This window comes from Amblyomma americanum, chromosome 7 (genome assembly GCF_052857255.1).
Source record: "Amblyomma americanum isolate KBUSLIRL-KWMA chromosome 7, ASM5285725v1, whole genome shotgun sequence".
Lineage (NCBI taxonomy): Eukaryota > Metazoa > Arthropoda > Arachnida > Ixodida > Ixodidae > Amblyomma > Amblyomma americanum.
In genome coordinates this window covers 597,394-619,295 of record NC_135503.1, presented here as the reverse complement: position 1 = coordinate 619,295, position 21,902 = coordinate 597,394, and the positions used below count along the sequence as shown (strand labels likewise).

The 21,902-nt window shown below is 44.6% G+C and overlaps 1 protein-coding gene across 2 annotated transcripts in view; it reads left to right on the top strand.

Annotated features, from left to right (window-relative positions):
- LOC144098243 (ankyrin repeat, SAM and basic leucine zipper domain-containing protein 1-like) overlaps window positions 1–21,902 on the top strand; it is a 122,591-nt gene that overhangs the window by 88,674 nt on the left and 12,015 nt on the right. For both annotated transcript variants that reach the window (XM_077630734.1, XM_077630735.1), the window contains 2 exons: window positions 914–1,049; window positions 8,034–8,119. In XM_077630734.1, the coding sequence (XP_077486860.1) occupies window positions 914–1,049; window positions 8,034–8,119 (222 nt within the window). The remainder of the gene's footprint in view (window positions 1–913; window positions 1,050–8,033; window positions 8,120–21,902) is intronic.

Here is a 21,902-nt window from a genome sequence, read left to right as displayed (position 1 = left end):
ATGCTCTGAAATAAGTTTTATCAAAACAGGTACTCTTGTCTGCTTTGCACACATCAGCTAGAAGTGTACCGGAAAGGGGGAACAGGCCAGTGTGGGTGCTCGCTGAACCCACAAAAGCAGCCCATGGAACCCAGTTTGAGAACCCCTGGGATAAGTTTGAGGATGGTGAGCGACACAATCAGTTATGTGCACTCAGCGAGCAGAGCTTTAGTGACATCAGACAAGAAGTTGGTGCACGCTTGGTATGCACTCCAGGCAGTCTTGTCAAGGATGGTGCTTCAGCCAGCACAAAGACTGGCCTGGCTTACAGGGATGTGGCATGTGCAAGAAAATGTGGCAGAACTGGCTGACATAAATGAAGAACTGGCAAGGGTTTAACGTGGATTAGATTGAGTAAAGCCTTTTAAGGTTTGTAAAGAAAAGTGGAGAGCCATACATCAGCATATGTTCTTTAATTGAGCATTGCATGGCATGTTTTGCAATGGTGTCTCCTTTTCAGGCACTTAAAAGCGGAAACCTGTCAGTTGCGACTCTTTGCTAATAATAGCAAACTTAGTAGCCTAGAACATCTTTGCATCACAGTGAAACTTTTCCTGCATTGTTTGCCAACATAAGAGATTTGAAAACTAAAAGATTCATGCTTCTGAGTTCTTCCAAATCAGTGTTGTATTGCTGCAAAGTGCTGCAAGTTGAAAATTTTAGTGCTCCAGAAATTGTTCAAAATTTAATTTTAGTACCAGTAGCATTACTGCTTATAGTTAATGTATTAAGTTGTCCCAGTGCAGTCTGGAACTCTTCATGTTTTTGTTTATTTTATTGTGGTCTGCGAGAACATGAAAATGTGGGCAGGAGCAGTTGTACCATAACGCGAGTGCATGTTGTGGTGAATGTGTGTAGCATTGTTTCCCCACAGAAAGTTCCAGAATGCCTTTGGTGACGTGGCACTGGTTCTGGCGGCTGCTGGAGTGGAGCAGTGGCTGCCGCTACTTCAAGAACACGGCATCGGCTTCCAAGAAATGCTCAATCTCGACGATAAAGCGCTGCTTGAGGTGAGCTGGAAATGCACTCTGCGCAGTCAGTGCAATGGTGGCTGTCTGATATTTATGTGCAGAGATGCGATCTACTCATTGTTATTCACTGCTTGCGTGAGAGAGGCATTCAGAGCACTGTCACTATGTAGATGTAAGGTGAATAGGGAGTGCCTCCAACCGTGTTGTTCTGGTAAACAGCTGAAGAATTGCAGTGAGTGGCTGAGGACTTAGACACACAGCGCACAATGACAGGTCTAAACATTGATGTCCAAAGTAACCTTCATCAGTTAAGCAAAGGAAAAAACAGATACTAGTGAGTAATCTGTATTGGCCAAGTAATATTAACTAAATACAGTTAAACCTTGGTATAATGAAGTTACAAGGCATACTTAACCTAATCCTCATTGGAAGCCATGTATATTGCTGCAGTTTCATTACAACAAAGTCTCTTGACCTAAAAAAAATTTACCCGACCAACGCTCCCTGCAAGTGGGCCTCACCGTCCCTTTCCTTTTTTTAACTTTATGGGGCTATGTCATCTGTGTCTGCAAAAGGTGTCCACAGTAGTTGTGAGGAACTTGGAAGAGGTAGCGCCAAACCAAAGGAGTGGTTGTAATCAAAAGAGGATGATGTGAGGATGCTGCACAAAAAATTATGTTGATAGAGTGATTAGTTAATTAATTAGAGCCAAAAATGTGCAAAAATAATTGTGGCTCCAATCCACGCTGTGAAGGTAGCTGGACAGCGAAACTGCTGTCTTCATTCAATTTATAGCCTGGCGTTTTTTGCTTACAACAACCACAGGAAAATGCAACCTTAATCTTTACTGGGAAACACACATGGGGAGAAGGAACTTGCTTTGCATTGTTTGCAGATGCTGTTATCATACATTATGGGGTTTGCACTGCACACGAGGGCTTCGAATGAATGGAATGAATAATGTCAATCCCTTTGGAAACAGCTGCCATCCTAATGTTTACTTGAAGGTATAGTTGTAATTGTTGGCACTGTGTGCATCCTTCCCTTATGGTGTGGTTTGGGTGTCTGCCGAGATATGTGTGTCAGGTGTCACTTCGTTTCCTCAAAACCAATTTTCATTTCATTTTCCGTGCCTTGTAGTGTGGTCTGGGTGCCCATCAAGATATGTGCTACAGGGGTCATTTCCTTTCCTTAAATTGTCCTAGGGGCTTGGTGTCCCAGAAGGGAGGCATCTGGAGAAGGGATGATGGGGTTGGGTGGGCTCCTTGACAAGGCTGCAAGGCACTGTCTGTTGTGTTAAAGATGGAGCTGTTTTTTTTTTTTGAAGTTTTTGTTATTTGGTTTTTTATTTATTGACTTCTTATTTTATTTTTGTTCCGCTTTTCTTTATTTTTCTGCATGAGCGCTCCTTTATGAGCAGGACAAACAGCATGTTGCAGCATTGCCATGGAGGAACACAGTCATCTGTTCCAAACAAATTTAAGGAAAGGAAATAACCTCAGGGGTGACTCATTAAAGATCCCTAGGTGGTGGAAATTATTCCAGAGCCCTCCACTACCCCACCTCTTTCTTCCTTTCTTCTCTTAGTCGCTTCTTTAACCCTTCCTTTATGGCAGGTTCAGGTGTCCACCTGGACACCAAGATGGGAGACAGGTACTTTTCCACTCCTGGGGTTTTTGCTGACAAGGACACAAAAATTTCATTGGACAGTAGCTGTAAAAATGGGCGGAGCCAGGGCAACCTGTGGTGCCAAATTTTAAAAACCGGAAGTGTGGGCGGAGTCAACGTGTGGCGCCAAATTTGAAAACAAAGCGTGGCGCCAAGTTTGAAAACTCAAAATGGGCAATTGATGGAACTTTATTAAGTAAGACAATTAATTGTGGTAGTATTGTGGTAGAGAAGAGCTGCGCGCGTTTCATTTATAACAAATCCACCAGAACTTCTGTTACAGATCTTTTAAAGAGGGCGAATCTTTCTCCCTCGGCGCAAAGAAATAGTTACTCACAACTGAAGTTCTTGTACCAATTAATTAATGGCCACTATAAAACTGACATAACTAATATCATATCTTTCTCTTCCGGATACGCGACTCTCCAAAGACAAAATCTAACTATTACCCCGTTTTCCTTGCGTAACAACACTTTCAAGTTTTCATTCTTCCCCCGCACAATAGTTGACTGGAATCAGTTGAAAAACAATGTCGTCTCTGCACCAACCTTCACTGCGTTTTTATCAAATTTTCAATAATGCTATTTCATGTATTATTTGTTAGTTTGCTTCTTTGCTGTAAGCATGTGTGATAATTTAACCTTTTTTATTTATTTGTTCTGTTTGAACCTAGCTGTGCCTTGCATGCTTATTGGCCTTTCTATTGTGTAACAAGTGCTCAGTGCATTTTTTTCTGTACATGCCATTGTTTTAAATCATGCTTGTACCACCCTGATAAAATCACCGTGTGGTGATTGCAGTACCTACAGATAAATAAATAAATAAGTGACGCTATTTATGCTCCAAAACATGTTTATTTACGGGGAAGGGTTGTCAAAATTTAAAGTAAGTGGCGAAACGCATTTGCTTGCATTTCTTGTGCCGAGACTCCATCGGCATCATTTGCAGCTTGCCCAAAGCTGCTGCACATGTCAGAGTTCTCACTGACAGAGAAGTGGCATGCTCCAACATCGAGCGCCGATGCTACTTCATGTGCAGTTCGCGGTGGCGCAGTCTCATTGCCACCGTCGGGCTCATCACTGTCGGCTGTTCTCACCGCACGTGAGCCCTGCGATGTCTGCTGGGAGCATGCAGCCTCAATTATATCGGCGTCACTCAAGGGCCCCAACGTCTCTACGCTGCTGTCGACATAGCTCGCGCTCACAGCACCAACAAAAGCCGTCATCGCGCAAACAGCCATACTATGTTGTTTACTCCGATCGCGACCCAGCAACCACGGCACAACAAAAACCTGGAACAGCTCGCGCCGAAGCATGAGCGGCGCAGGCGAGTGCTCCAGCAGTGAAAACCTGCTACGGCATGCACCGGAACGCAGGCTCTGTGAGCCTTGTGCACTCGGCTTTTTTTTTCTTTTCCGGAGTAATTTAGAGCTTGTTTTACTCGCTATGGGTTAACTTCAATCTACGAGGAGCGGCATCAGCCAGTGGCTCCTAGTTTGAATTAACTGTAGTGGATGCTGACTTGTTCGAATTATCGGGAGTTTTCTCCCATTGAAATACACAGGGCAGGGCCAGGACCTGTTTGTCAGTTCATATTAACCGGGTTCGAATTAATTGGGAAATTGGATGAATTTACATCAGTGCTTAATTGGGTAAATATCAGGAGAAGGGACAAGTGAAGCAAAGAGAGGTGACGAGTAAAGCAAAGAGGGGCAAAGAGAAACGAGGAGGCGTCAGTGCTTTCGCATTCCCTCAATGCGGATTACCGCAGGGACCTCAAAACGTTTTTTGCTCTATTACCAACGGAGAAGGGGGCGGTGGTCATCAGCTTGCATGCCCGTGTCTCATTGGCCTGCATTTGCCAACCCGATCTGGTTGCTTGCGCGGCCGCTGCTCTCCTTCTCAGCGTTGTTCGTACGCTGCTTGCATCGTGCTCGATACGTCGCTTTGGTTTCCTGTGTCTATGCCCACGTGTGTCGCCGCCATGAGTGGTGGTAAGCGGAAAGTCCTTTCGCTGTAGCGTGTGCCTCTTGGTGGACACCCATCACGTCGACGACTTGGAGCTGACATATGTTGAACTACGATTTTTTCCATCAAATTGCACTTCGTTGGTTCAGCCGCTCGACCAAGGTATCAACAACATGAGGTGTATGTATCGTCGGCGGTTGATTGACAAGCGGCTGCTTGATCTCCGTTCAAAACGCCCCACTGAGGTGGATATTTTTCAAGCCTTAGAGATGTTTTCTGCATCGCGGAAGGCAACATCGAAGTAAGTAATCCAGAACTGCCTCCGGAAAGCCGGGTTTGTGAACAGCAGCGCTATAACAGCGAGTGCTTCCGAAAAGCACGACAGTGCAGAAGCCAATGAAGGGGTTCCCTTGGACAGCGAAGCATGGAGGTGCCTGGAAAGTGACGGGGCCATTCCCGACAGTGTCACTTTGGAATACTTCCTCTACACAAACACTTGCGTCGTTGCCACCGAGGAAGTGACTGACGGCTCCATTGTGTAGGACATGCTGGGAAGCACGTCTGGTTACAGAAAATATAGTATTCAGCCATATGAATGCAGGACTTTTTCAGTGCTGAATCAAGGCATAGGTTTGCTATTGCTCTCTTCACTATTTATGAATGGGTTGAATCATACTGTACAAGTTCCTTTTTTGGGCCTTGTGTTGTACATCCAGCAGGCAGGTTTCTTTGCCTAGGTCATTTTAGCTGCTAAAAATGGCAGACTGTTGTCAATGGGAAGCTCATGTCTGAAAGCGAGGCCTTTACCATGTTGTCTAAAGATGTTTAAAACATGTTCCACCATGTTCAGGGATAGGTCAAGGAAGGTTGTTCTTTGAGAAGCACCAGGTTGGAAAAAGCAGGGTACCCGCAGCTTGTTATTGTATCAATCGCAGAGACCTTGCTACAGAACGTGAAAGGGCGGAAAACGAGACCAGAAAAAAAAAAAAAGAGATCATCAGTGGTCTTTTATGTAGATCGAATGTCCCACAAACTGAAAAAAGTGGCAAGTAAGCACAGTGTGCCAGAGGTTTTCACAGCCCCACTGAAACTTGCACAGCTATGTCTGCATTATGGGTACAAAAAGAAAAAATTTGAATGCGGTAAGCAACATGCCAGGCCATCTGTGAAGTCAGCCAGTGGTGGTGTGTACAAATTAAGTCTTTCATGTGGCAAGGCCTATATCGGGCAAACTGGTAGTTGTGTTAATGATAGTGCATACGAACATTTAACTGTCAGTAGAGAATGGTGCCAACTTGCATCTGCTGAAGCGTTGCAAGAAATGTGAAAAATGTCAGCCAGAGTTAACAGATATAACAATTATAGGCAGAGGCCGTGACACGCTGGCACGTGAGCTGCTCGAAGCTTTTTTCATTCGAAGAAAGGGTGATCAAGGCATTAGCGACATGTCAGTGTGTTTGAATGTCAAAGAAGAAATGTTTCTGGCTGTACCTGTGTGTGATGGTTTGATTGTATGATAAAATGTTTTTCAGAATATATATACGTTGTGCGTTCCTTTGAATAAAGAGTTAGCTCCTGTCCCATCTCCTTTTGTGTTCGTTGAAGTGTTGCGCTACAAAATCCAGTTTTTAAATTGCGAGCCAACTAGGCTCAAAACAAACTCAGTTGGTCAAATGTTTAGGGGAAACCTCCAAGGTGGAGTAGGTTTGTAACAAGGGAGTAATCACTCACTGGCATCCACCCGAGCGCAGCCATACAGCTACAAAGGAAAGCTGCATAGCTTTTCATTGTAGCCGTATGGCTGTGCCTGGGTGGATGCCAATGAGTAAATACTCCCTTTTTACAAACTCAGTTGAAAAAGCACCTTTAAACCTCTCGCAAAACACCTTCCACCCCACCTCCTTTGCCGAAGGTCCACGGCGAACAAACGAGATGGCAGCCACGGATGCAGTCGCTGATAACGGCTTGTTTTGTTTCGTCGTCACCACGGACAATGCGAATATCTGACTTTTTTTTTTCAGATTCAGGCAAATATCCCAAATATACCGTATAAACACATGTGAGAGCCGCACCTGTGTACAGGCCGCACCCTGTTTTCCCAATGGAAATATTTTTTTTTTAAATCTGTGTAAGGGCCATATCTAAACATTCCATGACCCTCGCCGGAATAACCTTCGAAATGCACGTGCACAGGAGCTTCCAGGTGCCGTCCACTGATGGCACCCAAGGCAGCAGGTCATCAACTTTTTCCTCCGCCACAAGCTCCCGCTATCCACACCCGCTCTAGTTGTGACTTTCGTGTGCTGCCGTCCAGCACTGCAATTTCAGCGCAACGGGCAAGCACCTTATTAGCTACATGGCTGGGAGTTTGCTCTCGAACACTGCAAGTGTGCAGCAGGCAGGAAATTTGACGTGGACGAGAAGTGCATCCGGTGATGGTGCAGCCAAATTTAAAAATTTAAAGGATGCGTTGAAGAACACAAGCTGCAAAAAGCGCGCTTTCCGGTGCAAGCCATGCATGTTTCCCGAACTGGAAAAAGAGCTTCATGTTCAGTCTTCATCGGCTTGCCGTCACGCAACAATGTGATGGTACATTGGTCTGGAGAAGTACGCAACCGTGCATAACGCATTGGGTTGAACCCCTTACCGCACAATTGAATAAATGTGGGAACAGCACGAATGCTCCAAATACAGAACACATTGCTCAGCACAGTGTCCAATAAACGTTTGTGACCATGAAATCTCCTCCTTTCACTTTTGCATAAAAGAACACACACCAAAACAAACACCTTAACCTGGCACAGCAGCACAGCACTGAAACACATCATGCTTGCGCACACATCTGCATTTGGCCCAATTACTGAAATTGCCTAATACTTTTTCTTCTGTTTTCTAATCAGTTATTTTAAGTGATAAAATAATTACACTGTTAATCTCCCATTAACCAGGTCCACAAATTAAAAAAAAAAGGATGCATCCTGTATCCTCCCTGGTTTCGATGACTGTTGTCTTTCTTCGTGTATGTCGTAACGAGCCCCTCTTCCCTCATCTGCTCAACAGCTTAATGAGGGGCCTTGATTCTGGCAGTCTTGATGCCATAGACAGGTTTAAAGGTTCTCCCTCAGCTTCCACCCTCACCGTTCGATCACGATTCACGTGGCACTCTGGGTAATACAGGATGTACTACGTCCACTGCTTGATCGATCATGGTGTCGCCTCCCAGTTGTTGCCACCTTGTCTGGCACATGGCATGAGAGGGTTAAGACAATGTTGCAGGGCCATCCGGTAGTTGCACTGTGAGTCACCTTCAGGCATGGCGCATAAATTAGCTTGTAGCCACAGCTTTGAGCTAGCAAGGAAGCAGCTGGCGGTTGTTGCCCCCTCGCAGATGGGCGTGAAGTTGGCTGATGAACGGGCGAGGATCCTTGCAGCCGTGGAATCCACGCGACTGTTCCAAACAACTGGTGCACAGCCGTGAGTACCCATGGCCTCTCAGTCATGTCCACATATGCATGTTGACTGCTTTGCAAGCCATAATTTTTCAAATTAATTGAGAACTGTCAGGATGTTTTACCACGATAGCTATTCATTTGTAGACTGGCTCTTTCATGTAATTTTGACACCAGCTCAAGAGGATCAACTGCACAGGGCAATGGAAATGCAGTGCACACGTACCTTCTTCGTTTTCTGCTTAGATACTCACCAACACTCCCAGCTTCCTGTTGCATGAACTCCGGGTCCTATTAGCGCTGTGGTCTTGGCTATCTGTGGAGTGCTTTCAGCAGGCTGTGTTCGCTTTTGGAGACAGCCCCGGCTCTCAGCGGCGCTGTTTCACCCTCTGTATTTCACCTCTTGTGATGTTCCTCAAAGACCTGCTTTTTATTTATTTGTTTGTTTGGTTATTTGTGCATACTGCAGCCCTTACAGGGGCTATCGCAGGAGTGGACGTATACATTCAAAGCTAAAGACATGGTAGTAAAATTTAAAACACCAAAGTTGAAAACATAGGGAACACTACACACTTGATCCCGGCCGCAGCGGTTGAATTTCGATGGAGGCAAAATTCTAGAGGCCCGTGTACTGTGCGATGTCAGTGCATGTTACAGAACCTCAGGTGGTCGAAATTCCCGGAGCCCTCCACTACAGCGTCTCATAGCCTGAGTCACTTTGGGACGTTAAACCCCCCATAAACCAAACCAAACACTACACAAATTGGAAGCATGGGTGCAGTAAATAAAGAGAGTGCGAACAGTAAATAAAGAGATTGCGAATCAGTTATGGCCTGTATAAATCCTTCTATTGAGAGGGAACGCATTGGACCGGTCAATATATTTTAATGTTCAATGGCACGCAGAAAAAAACTATTTAAACGAGCAAAGTAAGGTGAAAGATTGTCTTGATTATGATAACTTCTTGTTGACGATGGCATGGTACTCGTGATGTACCTGTCACTTGAGGGTTGCCAGTGCGAATGATTGACACAGTGCAGAAATTTTAACGATTCTAGTTGCCGGCAAGTGGCGAGGGTAGTTGTTTGTAATGATTTCAGGCCAGAAGAGGGTGAGAAATCACAGCAATATTTATTACATATGAAGCAAACTGATTTCCTTTGGATGGCCTCAGTTTTCTTAATCTCTGTTACCTTGTAAGGATTCCACACAAACAAACATAGTCAAGAATCGGGACTGGTTAGGGATTTATACTAATGTAACCTTGTTTCCTTCAGAGCCCGGGCTAATGTTCGTCTAAGATATACTAACTTTTTTAGGGCTCTATTACAAATGATTAATATGTTTGGACCATGATAAGTTGGAGGTAAAAATGATTCCTAGATACTTGTACTCGGACACCCTTTGAAGGGATATATTATGAAAATAGTAATCAAATATCTATGAAGAGGAACTATAACTGAATGTCATCACAACAGTTTTACGGAGGTTAATATTCATCTGCCAACTTTCACATTACCTAGAGAAGCTAGAAAATGATTAATGCGAGAATGATAATCTGAAGAGTGAATGATGTCATCATCAGCATACTGCGAATGTTCGAGGTGATGTTACACAAGGCAGGTCATTAATATACAGTAGAAATAATAAAGGCCCTAAGACCGAGCCTTGTGGCACACCAGATGTTACGGAGGCGAGAAAAGACGGGGCAGAACTGTAGTTAACAAACTGTAAGTGCTCAAAGAGGAAATTAGAGATCCAGGTTACTAAGGTTGATTTCTTCAATATAACATTCAATTTGAACATTAACTTAGACAATATGTAGATAATGAGATGACTATAATGAATACTTAATGAGGAAGCCGAATTCATTTGGCTTTTTGTCTGTACTCCCGTCACCTGTGCATGTATAGATGCAAATAAACTTGAATTGAATTGAATGCATAGAGGATTCCATCACTAAGGCATGAAGTTGGGCTAGTTGGTTTTTTGGAATCAGTCATATTAAAACTGCACGAAGAAGACAAGAAGAGGCACGAACAGGAACACGCAAAGCGTAGACTTCCAACATAAGCGATTCATGCGCACCGGCACGGGCAGTAATCTTCCCCTGCACTGCAAAAGCTGCAAAATCAATAACTGTATGCCTTTTCTGGAAAGGGAAAAATTCTTATTGAAGGCAAAAACAAGAACGGAGGGGGAACTAATCATGGCTTTCTACATCTCCAAAATAGATGTGTCAGCTGGCCCTCTTTGTCTTTATCGAAGAAAGAGATCGAATTCCTAGATGGGTACCTCCTGGCTATATATATCGGGCTTAATGCACATGTGGCATTGTTACTATATCTTGTATTTTTCTGTGTCGTTTCCTCCTGCTCAGTTCATTTGGGTTTCTATATTTATTTTTTTTTGTCACGTTAAAGACCCTTATAAGTCCCCTTCTTTCACGCAATAAGACTAGTCGGCACTTTGTGTGTTCCTGTTTTAATATGACTGATAATATATGCAGTTTTAATATTACTGATTCTATCAGGCCCACTTGATTTCTTGACATCCAAATTCAGTATCATACTGAAAACACCATCCAGGGAAACTGTTACATCATCAATTGAAAGATGATTCGGCATAGAGGAATGATGGAGTGAGTAAATTGTCATGCTGAAAAACAGACTAAAAGAATGAGTTGAAAGCGTCTGAAATGCTTTTGGGATTGCGAATTCATTGGTCGTTAACAATAAATGAATTCGATGTATTTTTAGCACCGTGGACCAAAATTTTTTGGGTTGCTGATCAGCAAGTTTTGTAGTTGAACACAGAAATAAAAATCCTTTGGAGAAGTTGTCAAAACACGGAGCTCTTCTTTCACTTTGTTAAGCTGGGCAATGCTTTCAAGCTCATGATCTCGATGATCTTAACCGTTTTATCCGACGTGACAGATGCAGAATATCCCACTTAATCCAGGGAGTGTTGCAATTAATGCAGGTTTTAAGTGTTTAAAAAAAAGCAACTTGTTTTACTAAGTACAGCAAATTCATTGAAACGATCAGCAAGACAGTCAGTGACAGAAACGTCAGCACTATTGAAATCTGGATGGGACTTCAAGACATATCGCGGCTTATGAATGGGGCAAGTAATTGAAACTAGTGCTGCTTTATGATCACAGATGCCGTCTATTATTTCACATTTGTAACCTTTCGCTGTGAGATCGGAACTTGGGAAAACTAGGCTTAGCAGTGTATCATTTCGAGTTGCACCATCAACAATTTGTAAAGACCGAAGGTTGTAGAAATATTCAATACCTCAGTACAAATGGAAGTGTCCTTACCAGTAGCATTTAGGAATGGCCATTGAATGCCAGAGACATTAAAATCACCCATGCACACGAGGCTAGAGGCAGAGAGGTTGTTTCCAAACATGGACTGTTACAGCAGGTTAAGCAAGTTCTCGATAGGAGGCACACATAATGATGAAGCTCTTTGGGAAGATAATTCTGCACCAAACAGATTCCGTATCTGGGGGAATGGGGGGCAAAAGACTAACCTTAAGGTCTGATCGGACAAGCAGAGCAACGCCTCCTCCTCTACCTGTTTGCCTATCTGCCCAAAATGCAGTATAACCACAGTCGTAGGTGCCATCATGCAGCCAGTGACGGAAACAACATGAGGTGAATAGGCAGAAGGAGCGAGAGTAGAGATTTATTCATGACGCTTCCATTCAAGAGGGTCAGACTTTCCTCAGAATTACAAGCAAGTCAGTCAGAAGGTCTGGTGGGCAGGAAAGACTGCGGTGAAGTTAACGGACCAGCTGTTGTCGAAGGTGATGGAGACTCATTTTGAACACAAGGATTATCTAGGTTATTTGTGGTACAAGAAAGCTCAACCAAGGAATTTGAAGCATGATGCCAATCGTACCGAACGTTATCAATAAACAAATGGTCTAAATGGTGCCATACACGCGAACCGTTACTGCGAAATGAAGCCGAGGTGTCCCACAGTTTTTGTCGAACAAAGTGCACCCTAAGCAAAAAATCCTCTGTAATGTAATAAGTTCATGCCTTACCCATGTGGTAGCATGGCCAGTAAATTTTGGGCTCAATATATAATAACTGGTCACAAATGAAAGAAAGGCCCTCAGGGGATCTGAAGGAAAGAGCCAGGGTTCAGTACTTGGGCCAAGGCCTCTTTGGCACCGAAATCCAGAGGTGGGCAGATGCACTCATTTTTACTTTTCCTTCCTCGCCCTCACTTTTGAATCCATGGTCCTCTCACCCTCATTTGAAAAGTTATACGGCCCTCCCTCACCCTCACTTCGAAAAATTTGCTGGCCCTCCCTTACCCTCACTAACAGTCGTATTAAAATTCGAGTTGTTGTTTGTAATCAGCAACTTCTGGTGATATTACTGAGTAATAAACATATAAGTCAAGCCCTCAAGGCACTATTGGACGAGAGGCTAGGTGCTGATATTGTTTGTATGCTCGTGTACGTATGTGTGTGTTGTCTGAGCTAATACGCAAGACAAAACAGGGACAGTTGCCAGTTGAGCCTTAAACTATCACTCTGCCTTTACTTCTTGCTTGCATTGCATGCATACACGTGCTCTGCACTTATAACATTTCATTGTTATCTATAGGCACTGCTAAAATGAGTCAGTGTGCTGTTTTGTCTGTGTACAAAAACTTATGTATGCCAAGAATAATTAGAAAACAATGGAGTAGCATTTCCCCCGACAATTGCAATAAGTGCTAAGCACAGAATAGTCTCGAACAAGTAAAGTTTATAGGTTATAGGTCGCTTAATTACCATTAGCTGATGACATTGCGATAGCACTGCGTCTTCTGAGTTTCACTGCTTCTAATCTCCCGCCATTTCGTGCAATTTGCTGCATGCTCGTCTGGTGACATGCACGGATGGAAGATGATGAAGACCCCACTTTCAAGCGATAGCGTGAGAGACTGGCAATTTAACACGAGTGAACACGGGTACGTGACGGAGAGGATGACATTGCAAGCACAGCTAGAGAACTTGGCAGTTCATACAGGCAGGGTGTTAAGATTTCAATCAACCAAATGATCAGGCAGGCTTTCATAAAGGGTATTTCACATTAGATCATATCGACACTATCAATCAGGTGATAAATGTGCAGAATATAACCAACACCTATGTATAGCCTTCATTGATTATGAGAAAGCATTTGACTCGGTGGAAACCTTAGCAGTCATGCTGGCATTGCGGAATCGATGTAGAAGAGCTGTATGTAAAAATACTGGAAGATGTCTATAGCAACTGCACAGCTACCATGGTCCTCCATAAAGTCGTCAATAAAATTCCAATTAGGAAAGGCGTCAAGCAGGGAGACACAATCTCGCCAATGCCATTCTCCGCCTCTTTACAGCAGGTATGAATTGGGAACAGTTGGGGATAAGAGTTAATGGAGAATAATCTGCGATTCGCTGATAACATTGCCTTCTTGAGTCACTCAGGAGATGAATTGCAAAGCATGATCAATGAGTTAGACAGGCAGAGCAGAAAGGTGGGTCTTAAAATTAACATGCAGAAAACCAAAGTAATGTTGTCTAGCAAGGGAACATCAGTTCACAATTGGTAGCGAGGTGTTGGAAGTGGTAAGGGAATACGTCTACGTAGGGCAGGTTAAGGCAGGTAGTGACCGCTGATCCGGATCATGTGAGGGAAATAACTAGAAGAACAAGAATGAGGTGGAGCGCATATGACAGGTTTTCTCAGATCTTGAATGGCAGTTTACCAGTATCCCTCAAAAGGAAAGCATACAACAGCTGTATCTTGCCAGTACTCACCTATGGGGCAGAAACGTGGAGGCTAACGAAAAGGGTTGAGCTTAATTTAAGGACTACACAGCGAGCCATGAAAAGAAAAGTGATAGGTGTAATGTTAAGAGACCAGAAGCGGGAGAGTGGGTGAGGGAGGAAACACAGGTTACTGACATCCTAGTCGAAATCAAGAGGAAGAAATGGGCTTGGGCAGGGAATGTAGTGCGAAGGCAAGATAACCGCTGGTCCTTAAGGGCAACAGAGTGGATGCAGCTGGCAAAGGACAGGGTTAATTGGAGAGACATGGGCGAGGCCTTTGCCCTGCAGTGGGTGTAGTAAGGCTGATGATGATGATAGTTCATCTGAGGAAAGTGTATGAACCGACCGACCTTAAACCGGAGTGGCACTCCCACTTGGAGATATGCTCAGCCTTACCTCGCGTCTAGTGCTCTGTTTCCGTCTTTTTGTGATGTGTTTTGTGGCATTTCCTAAAAGCTTTATAAATAATTTAGTTCATGTAAATAGAGTATATTTTTTAATATAATAAATACCATGCTTAAAAAAAGCTGTGGTAATGGCGTAGTAGTCTGAAGCAGCGGCCAGCGGAACTGATTTTTTAGTGCTGCCGCGAGTTTGGAACCCATTCCCCCACCTATGAAGTTTTTCATTTCAGTAGTGTCTTCCCCTAGTGCTTTGCCGACTTTCCACTGCAGTGAGGCTCTTATGCTGTCGCTTAAAATAAAACATTATTCAGGCCACTTGAAAATCTAGCAGGTCACTAAAATGCAGCATTTGGGCTGAATAATGATAATCACTAACTCCCCGAGTCTGAAGTGAACGATTCCCGCGGTTGCCTTTTTAGTGCCGTAGCGCTTGTACTGTGTAGAAAAGCAATTGTCTGTCTGTCTGTCTGAAGTCTGCTTCTAGCACGTGGGCCACCTTGGTTAAGTGACGTGATGTCATCACAAGCCCCCCCCCCCCCCCCCCCCCCCCCCCCCCCCCGAATTTTCAGCAATCTGCCCACCGTGGCAGTTCAATTAATGATTAGTCGCGAGAGATTCCTCAGGAACAACATAGGTCTCACACACAGGCCCCACCGATGGCAGCACCGGCCATTGCAGGGTAGTGGTGCGTAGCTTAACCGCTGCACCTCTTAACCAGGAGTGGATTCAGACTGCCAGGGATCTGTGAATCTAGAGAATGATCAATTCTATCGCAGTCTAAAATGATGCAATATCACACAAACTTGCATCATGTGATATATCAACCAAACCCAGTTCAGCATAGAAAGTAAAGATAAACCGTGCAAAACCAGGGCTAATGATGGTAGCACAGGATAATTCGGGGTTAACCCCAAGCTAAACAGCCCCTGTTTTTTTTTTTTTTTGCCCATCTACGCATTACCCAAACGCTAAGTGTCAATTCCCTACCATGCCTGCTAGAAATTCGGTTTCACAAAATCAGGCGCATGATTGCGTGGTCACTCGTCTCACCAGGGGCAGAAATAAGCCAAGAGATGTTCCTGTTATTTGGAGAGCAGTAGAGCTTTTTCTTTTTTAGCACATAGTACAATGCAAGGCGGAGCAAGCGATCATTTAGACCAAGTTGGTTTAGCTACTGGTTTATTTCCGTGGTAAGACGAGTGGTTGGCTTTGCCCACCACATTGCGGCACTGCTTTCCTGTACAAAAATTCCAGCGAGAATAGAAGATAGAAAGAAGATGCGCCTGTACTGAACTACTCACAGTGTGAATGAAAAAAATTGCACACCAACGTTGCCAGCAGGCTTAGATTTGACAGTATAATTTCATACAAGCATTTTTTGCGCTGAAGCAAGTTCTTTGAAGCCTCACTGAGCTGAAATCGGACTTCGTTCAGGAAACAAGGCTTAGAACTTGGGAATTCAACAGCCTTACTAAGTATACTTTCTGCATGTTTTACTCTGCACTCTGATCATTTGACACTCAGGGCAAATAATGAAAATGTTGACTGCGGTACCACGGTTCCTATTGGACCAGCCGCGACCCACACGGCCCTGTCTGTGCCCTCTTGTTAGCACACTATGCAGGGTGTTTCACTTAAGACTTTACATAATTTTTAAAGATAGGCTTTTCGAGTTAGAAGAGCGCTTTTTTTTCGGCATAGCATTGTCAACAGTGCAGTACATCGCGGCAACGGAGAAGGCTTGTGGCTTCCAGTCTTTCGTGTACCTCCAGACTGCAGAAGCTACATTTTCCATGGGAACCTCAGCCTAAGAAGTAGCGCTTTAAAACGGGAATTGTTAATGCACAGACAAAAAATTTAAATGCGGAGTACAGTTCGGGTTACCACCCTCGCCCTCATGCAGTGCATCTTGCTCTCCCTCACCTCATCGTGTCTTCCCGCCGTCACCTCACCAAGTGAAATCCTCATGAGGTGAGGACGCCCTCGTGAGGATGGCCCAGATTGCATCTCTGCTGTCCAGCACTCTGGTGGCAATTTGTGATTTGTCACTGTTTTGGATTGCGACCACTATGAGGCACTGGTCAGACGCCTGACGCACATGCCCAAGAAGGCATGCCATACAGCTGTCATTGTATAAATGTCAACAGTCTTCCCTCACCATCACCTTACCGAGTGAAATCCTCATCAGGTGAGGACGCCCTTGTGGGAATGCCTACCTCTGCCCAGATCGCATCTCTGGTCTGGTGGCAATTTGTGATTTGTCACTGCTTTGGGTTAAAGAAAAAGGAATGCGGTCACTGACCACGTCATGAAATGCAAAGACGTTTCGGAACCTCGTACGGGTTCCTTGATCACTGAGCGGGACAAGAAATTGTCGCGACTTATATACGTAACACGTGGCGCAAGGAGCGTGCGTAGATGGGTGGCATGGTTCTTTGCACCCGGTTCATGGTAGCTGGTGTCGATTGGATGATTAGAGATTCCATCAGCCGCCAAGATGACATGTTCCTTTCCTTCGCGATGACAGTGGCGTGGTCCCAGTCAATCGTATGAGTATGCTCTTGCGCATGCTCGGCAATGGCGTTCGTCGTGTGATTATTATTTCTGACGTCACGTTTGTGGTCGTTAAGCCTTCTGGGGAACTTTCCTGTTTCGCCAACGTAAACCTGGGGGCAATCAGCTCATGGGATCTGGTAGATGACACCTGGAAATGCTTCAATCGGCAGTTTATCTTTCACGATCACGAGCTGGTTACTGAGCTTGCTGGTCGGGATGTGGGCAATGCGCATGTCATATTTTGAAAACACGCGGGATAGTGCCTCGCTGATTCCCTGCACGTAAGGAATGGCAGCACGCGCCTGGAATGTCTTGTCGCTTTGTGTTTCCGGCTGTAAGATCGGCTTCTGAATATTGTGGACAAAGCGACTAGGGTAACCGTTATTAGTTATTAGGGTAACTGTTATTGAGTTGCGACGGCTATGAGGCACTGGTCAGACGCCTGGCGCGCATGCCCAAGAATACACACCATACAGCTGTCATTGTTTAAATGTCAACCGTCCTCCCTCACCCTACCGAATGAAATCCTTATGAGGTGAGGACGCCCTCGCGAGGTTGCCCCCCTCTGCCAAGGTCGCATCTCTGCTCTGGTGGCAATTTGTGATTTTTCACTGCTTTGGGTTGTGACTAGGGGTGTGCGAATATTCGAAATTTTGAATATGAATTGAATATCTTTCATATTCGGTTCATATTCGTATTCGAGAAATGATATTCGTGAATTTTCGAATATTCGAAAATTCCCGAATACTTAGCAGAGATCGTATACCGCACCGACTTTCGTAAATTTGATTGCGGCAGAAGCACAATATCTGGGCAAATTATCTGCATATAGAGTTTAAAGTTCCAGGAAAACAATATAAAGGCCCTGTTCTCTTTCTTCTCCATCGTTTATCGCGTGGACCGATCGCATTCCGATGCCGCTAGGCTTGACCTTGTGCGCAATTCCGCAAGTGGGCTTTCCCACATACCACACGTGCTGCGAACAAGATGGGGGCGACCCGCTTCTAACAATTTCAACGCGAAAGCGAGTTTATTTTTTATCCTTCCGTAATATGTAATCTAATTAAAGCCCACACCCATGGCATTCGTTCTGTCATCTTAACTCTCTGAGCGTGACCACCGCCACCTTGTTTTGTTCGACTACGCTATGCGGGAAAGCCTACTTGCGGAATTTCGCGTGAGGCTCCTGAAGGGGCGAGTCGGGGTGTCACAACAGGGCAAGCGATCCTCTAAAAATCCCGCCTATTGCATGGTGCACTGTAACTTATGCACCTCTTGAGTGGGCGTAACGGCAGGCGTGACAACGTTCGGAGGGCCCCTGTCACCAAGTCAAAAAAATAACTTGGCCGCGTAGTTTTGGTTTCTGAGTTTCGCCACTCGCCTCTGGCAATGGCAAGTGTCGGCCCGCGCATTCGCCAGTAGTCCAGTCTCAATACCGTGCCGCTTTCAGACGCTGACTGACGCGTCGCTGGTCTTTTTTTTTTTCTTTTTGGAAGCAGTCTTGCCATTCTGGTGTCAATGTGCGTTCCCATCTCGCTTATGTTCGCGATGTCTTCCAGCACGCCGGAACTCTGTGCTCGTCACGGGATTACACGTACTTGCACGATAGAGCCGCCTCATATGACTGCCGCATTTTCGGTAGTTTTTTTGTTGTTTTTTTCGGGGCCGCGGGGCTTTTTATAAACCGACCTTCGAATAAGCCGGGCATTTCTGTCGGTTTTTTGAACTCCGAATTGAAGAGGTTTTACTAGCCATCATGTTATTTTTGTTTCCAGTCTTGTTGTGTTATGGATTTCATTTTGCCTGACCATATTACAGGTTGGATACTGTTATGCTGTTCAATTAAGTAGTATACATTTCTGTGCACATCGTCTTTTTTTTTTATATGGTGCTCAGGCAGTCTAGCTTTGTTTATTTCACTTGCAAAGGCCATACACTATTTTGAAAAAAATATGAGCATTAATGTTTGCTTGTTTATCTTTTCTGAATTTATTTTTGTGCTGACCAGATATTCGATATTCAAAGCCATTTTTTCTTCGTATTCGTATTCGAAAATTTCAATATTCGCACACCCCTAGTTGTGACCATTATGAGGGATTGTGGTCAGATGCCTGACACGCATGCCCAAGATCTATGTAGGCCATACAGCTGTCATTGTTTGTCAGCTGTCCTCCCTCACCCTCACCTTACCGAATGAAATCCTCATTAGGTGAGGACGCCCTCGTGAGGATGCCCAGATCACATCTCTGGTCTGGTGGCAGTTTGTGATTTTTCACTGCTTTGGGTTGCGACCGCTATGAGGCACTGTGGTCAGACGCCCGATGCGCATGCCCAAGAATGCACGTCATGCAGCCGTCATATAAATGATATTTCAACTGCCCTTCCTCACCTTACCGAGTGAAATCCTCGTGAGGTGAGGACGTCCTCGTGAGGATGCCCAGGTCGTATCTCTGCCCTGATGGCATTTTGTTATTCTTCACTTCTTTGTGTTGCGATGTTATGGGGCATTGTGGTCGGACGCCTGACGCGCATGATCAAGAATTCAGGCCATACAGCTGTCATTGTATAAATGTCAACCGCCCTCGCTCACCCTCACCTTACCGAGTGAAATCCTCATGAGGTGAGGATGCCTTGTGAGGATGTCCACCTCTGCCCAGGTCGCATCTCTGCCCTGGTGGCAATTTGTGATTCGTCAGTGCTTTGGGTTGCGACCGCTATGAGGCACTGTGGTCAGATGCCTGATGCAAAATATATCTGCGCAAAGTGTTTCAGCTCCGCTCATCACACTGGCGAATTGGCATATCAATCAACCTCTTTTGTTTCATTAAATTAGTAAAAGGAAAAGATTTAAATTATGCCAAGGACGAAATAAGGTCAGCCAACCTGTTTTGTATTTTTGGCATCCTACAGTTGGAGCGCTTCAGTCATAAATCTTTTGTCAGTGCAAACAGGTTGGGGCGGAGGGTCGTTGCCCCCATAGTCCATGCCTCTGTCTACACGGCAGTGCACAAGCCTGTTCAAGTGGAACATTTGCTGCCAAGGTCACCTACAGCTGTAATAAAAGAAACTGCTGGCCCCTTCAACTTTATTATAATGAGGTTCAACTGTAAGCAGTTATTTGATTTATCCAGAATCAACTCTCATAATCATCATCTTCAGCCTGACTACGCCACTGCAGGGCGAAGGCCTCTCCAATGTCTCTCCATTTCATCCTGTCGTTTGCCAGCTGCGGCCACCGTATCCTCGCAAACTTCTTAATCTCATCCACCCACCGGAATCAACTGTAGATGTCTCATATACACATTATATATTCAGATGCCCACAAAGGTTTTGGAATATGAAAATTACAGAAAAACTTAACTTCTGGGCAGCATAAGCATGCAGCTGCCACTATGGTGGTTCAGTGGTTATGGCGCTCGGCTGCTGACCCGAAAGACGCGGGTTCGATCCCGGCTGCAGCGGTCGCATTTTGATGGAGACAAAATGCTAGAGGCTCGTGTACTGTGTGATGTCAGTGCACGTTAAAGAACTGCAGGTGGTCGAAATTTCCAGAGCCTTTCACTACGGCGTCCCTCACTGCCTGAGTCGCCTTGGGGCTTTAAACCCCATAAACCAAACCAAACCTAAGCATGCAGCCATGAACTGCTGAGTGTGTCTTGTATTTGACCTGTACCATGTACCGCTAGCGGAAATTCTTCAAGTGCCGACCAATTGTTCTAAAAAAATGATGAACATACCATGGCCTAGAACACGAACATACCCATGAACATACCCGACCAGGCGGGCTTCCATCAAACCCTGGATTTCACCATGTACCCCTCAGTGCCTGGCTGCATCTCTGGGCTGCAAGGGAGCTCAGGCTTTTCATTATTTCAGGCACCTGTATGTGCTGTGTCTGCATAGCTAGTACTTGCATTGATGCTCTGTGTACAGCGCGAGTATGCGGAGGGAGCAATGTGACACGTAGAGTCTGTGGTATTATGAAGAGCATGCTGAGGCAAATTCATTATAAGCTTATCATGCTCCCCACTCCATGAAGGTGCTGTTCATAGAGATGTACAGGGTCAGTCAAAAGTCCCTAGGCCACAGGGTCTACTTTCGAACGCTATAGTCTATAGTCTGGCAGTTACGAAACCCCAGAAGCCCAAAATCTCTATAGAGGAAAGGAGAGGTATCATTCTCACCTCTGAGAGCCTTGACAGCTTTATTGCTATCATAAATGGCAGGATTTCATTTAATTTAATTTCATTACCCTAAAGGCCCCAGGGCATTACATAGGGGGGCAGGCGTCATCACATCATCAAAGCATTACATTGAGTCTAAAAAAATACAGCAGGTGCGGTGTACATATGCACGAATAACATATGCATGAGATTTGCAAAAGTTGGTGAAACAGACAACAATAAAGCAAAGGAGGTAAAACAGCTCACATTCGGCTCAGTAATTCTGCCCAAACACTTAGATGCATTACCAAACTGTCTCCAAATTTTACATTAGGTGCATTACCAAACTGTGTCCAAATTTTTCATTGTTCGTGATGCAGACAATATCTTCGGGGAGGGTATTCCATTCATAAATCGCAATGTGAAGAAATGATAATCGTAATAAATCTGTTCTAGAAAATGGAGGCTCCACTTTATAATTATGATGGATACGAGGAAAAATACGAGAGGAAGTTTTAATTTTCTCAGTGGTGTAGACAGAAGGGTTATGGCAAAGTTTGTGGAAAAACATTAGACGATGAAATTTGCACCTTGTTTCCAACAGCTCAAGATTTAAGTCTCGCTTAATCATTGAAATGCTGGAATACGTGGAATAGTTATGCGAGATAAAGCACGTAGCTTTGTTTTGCAGTGCTTCTAATTCGGATATTGGGTAGTATTGATAAGGGTTTCAGATTAGAGAGGCATATTCGAGTTCTGGGCATATAACAATGCTTTAAACAAACAATTTAGTTTCTTTGTTACCATGACGCAATGACCGCCATATGAAACAAGTTTTGTAAGCATTGGCTAATATGTAG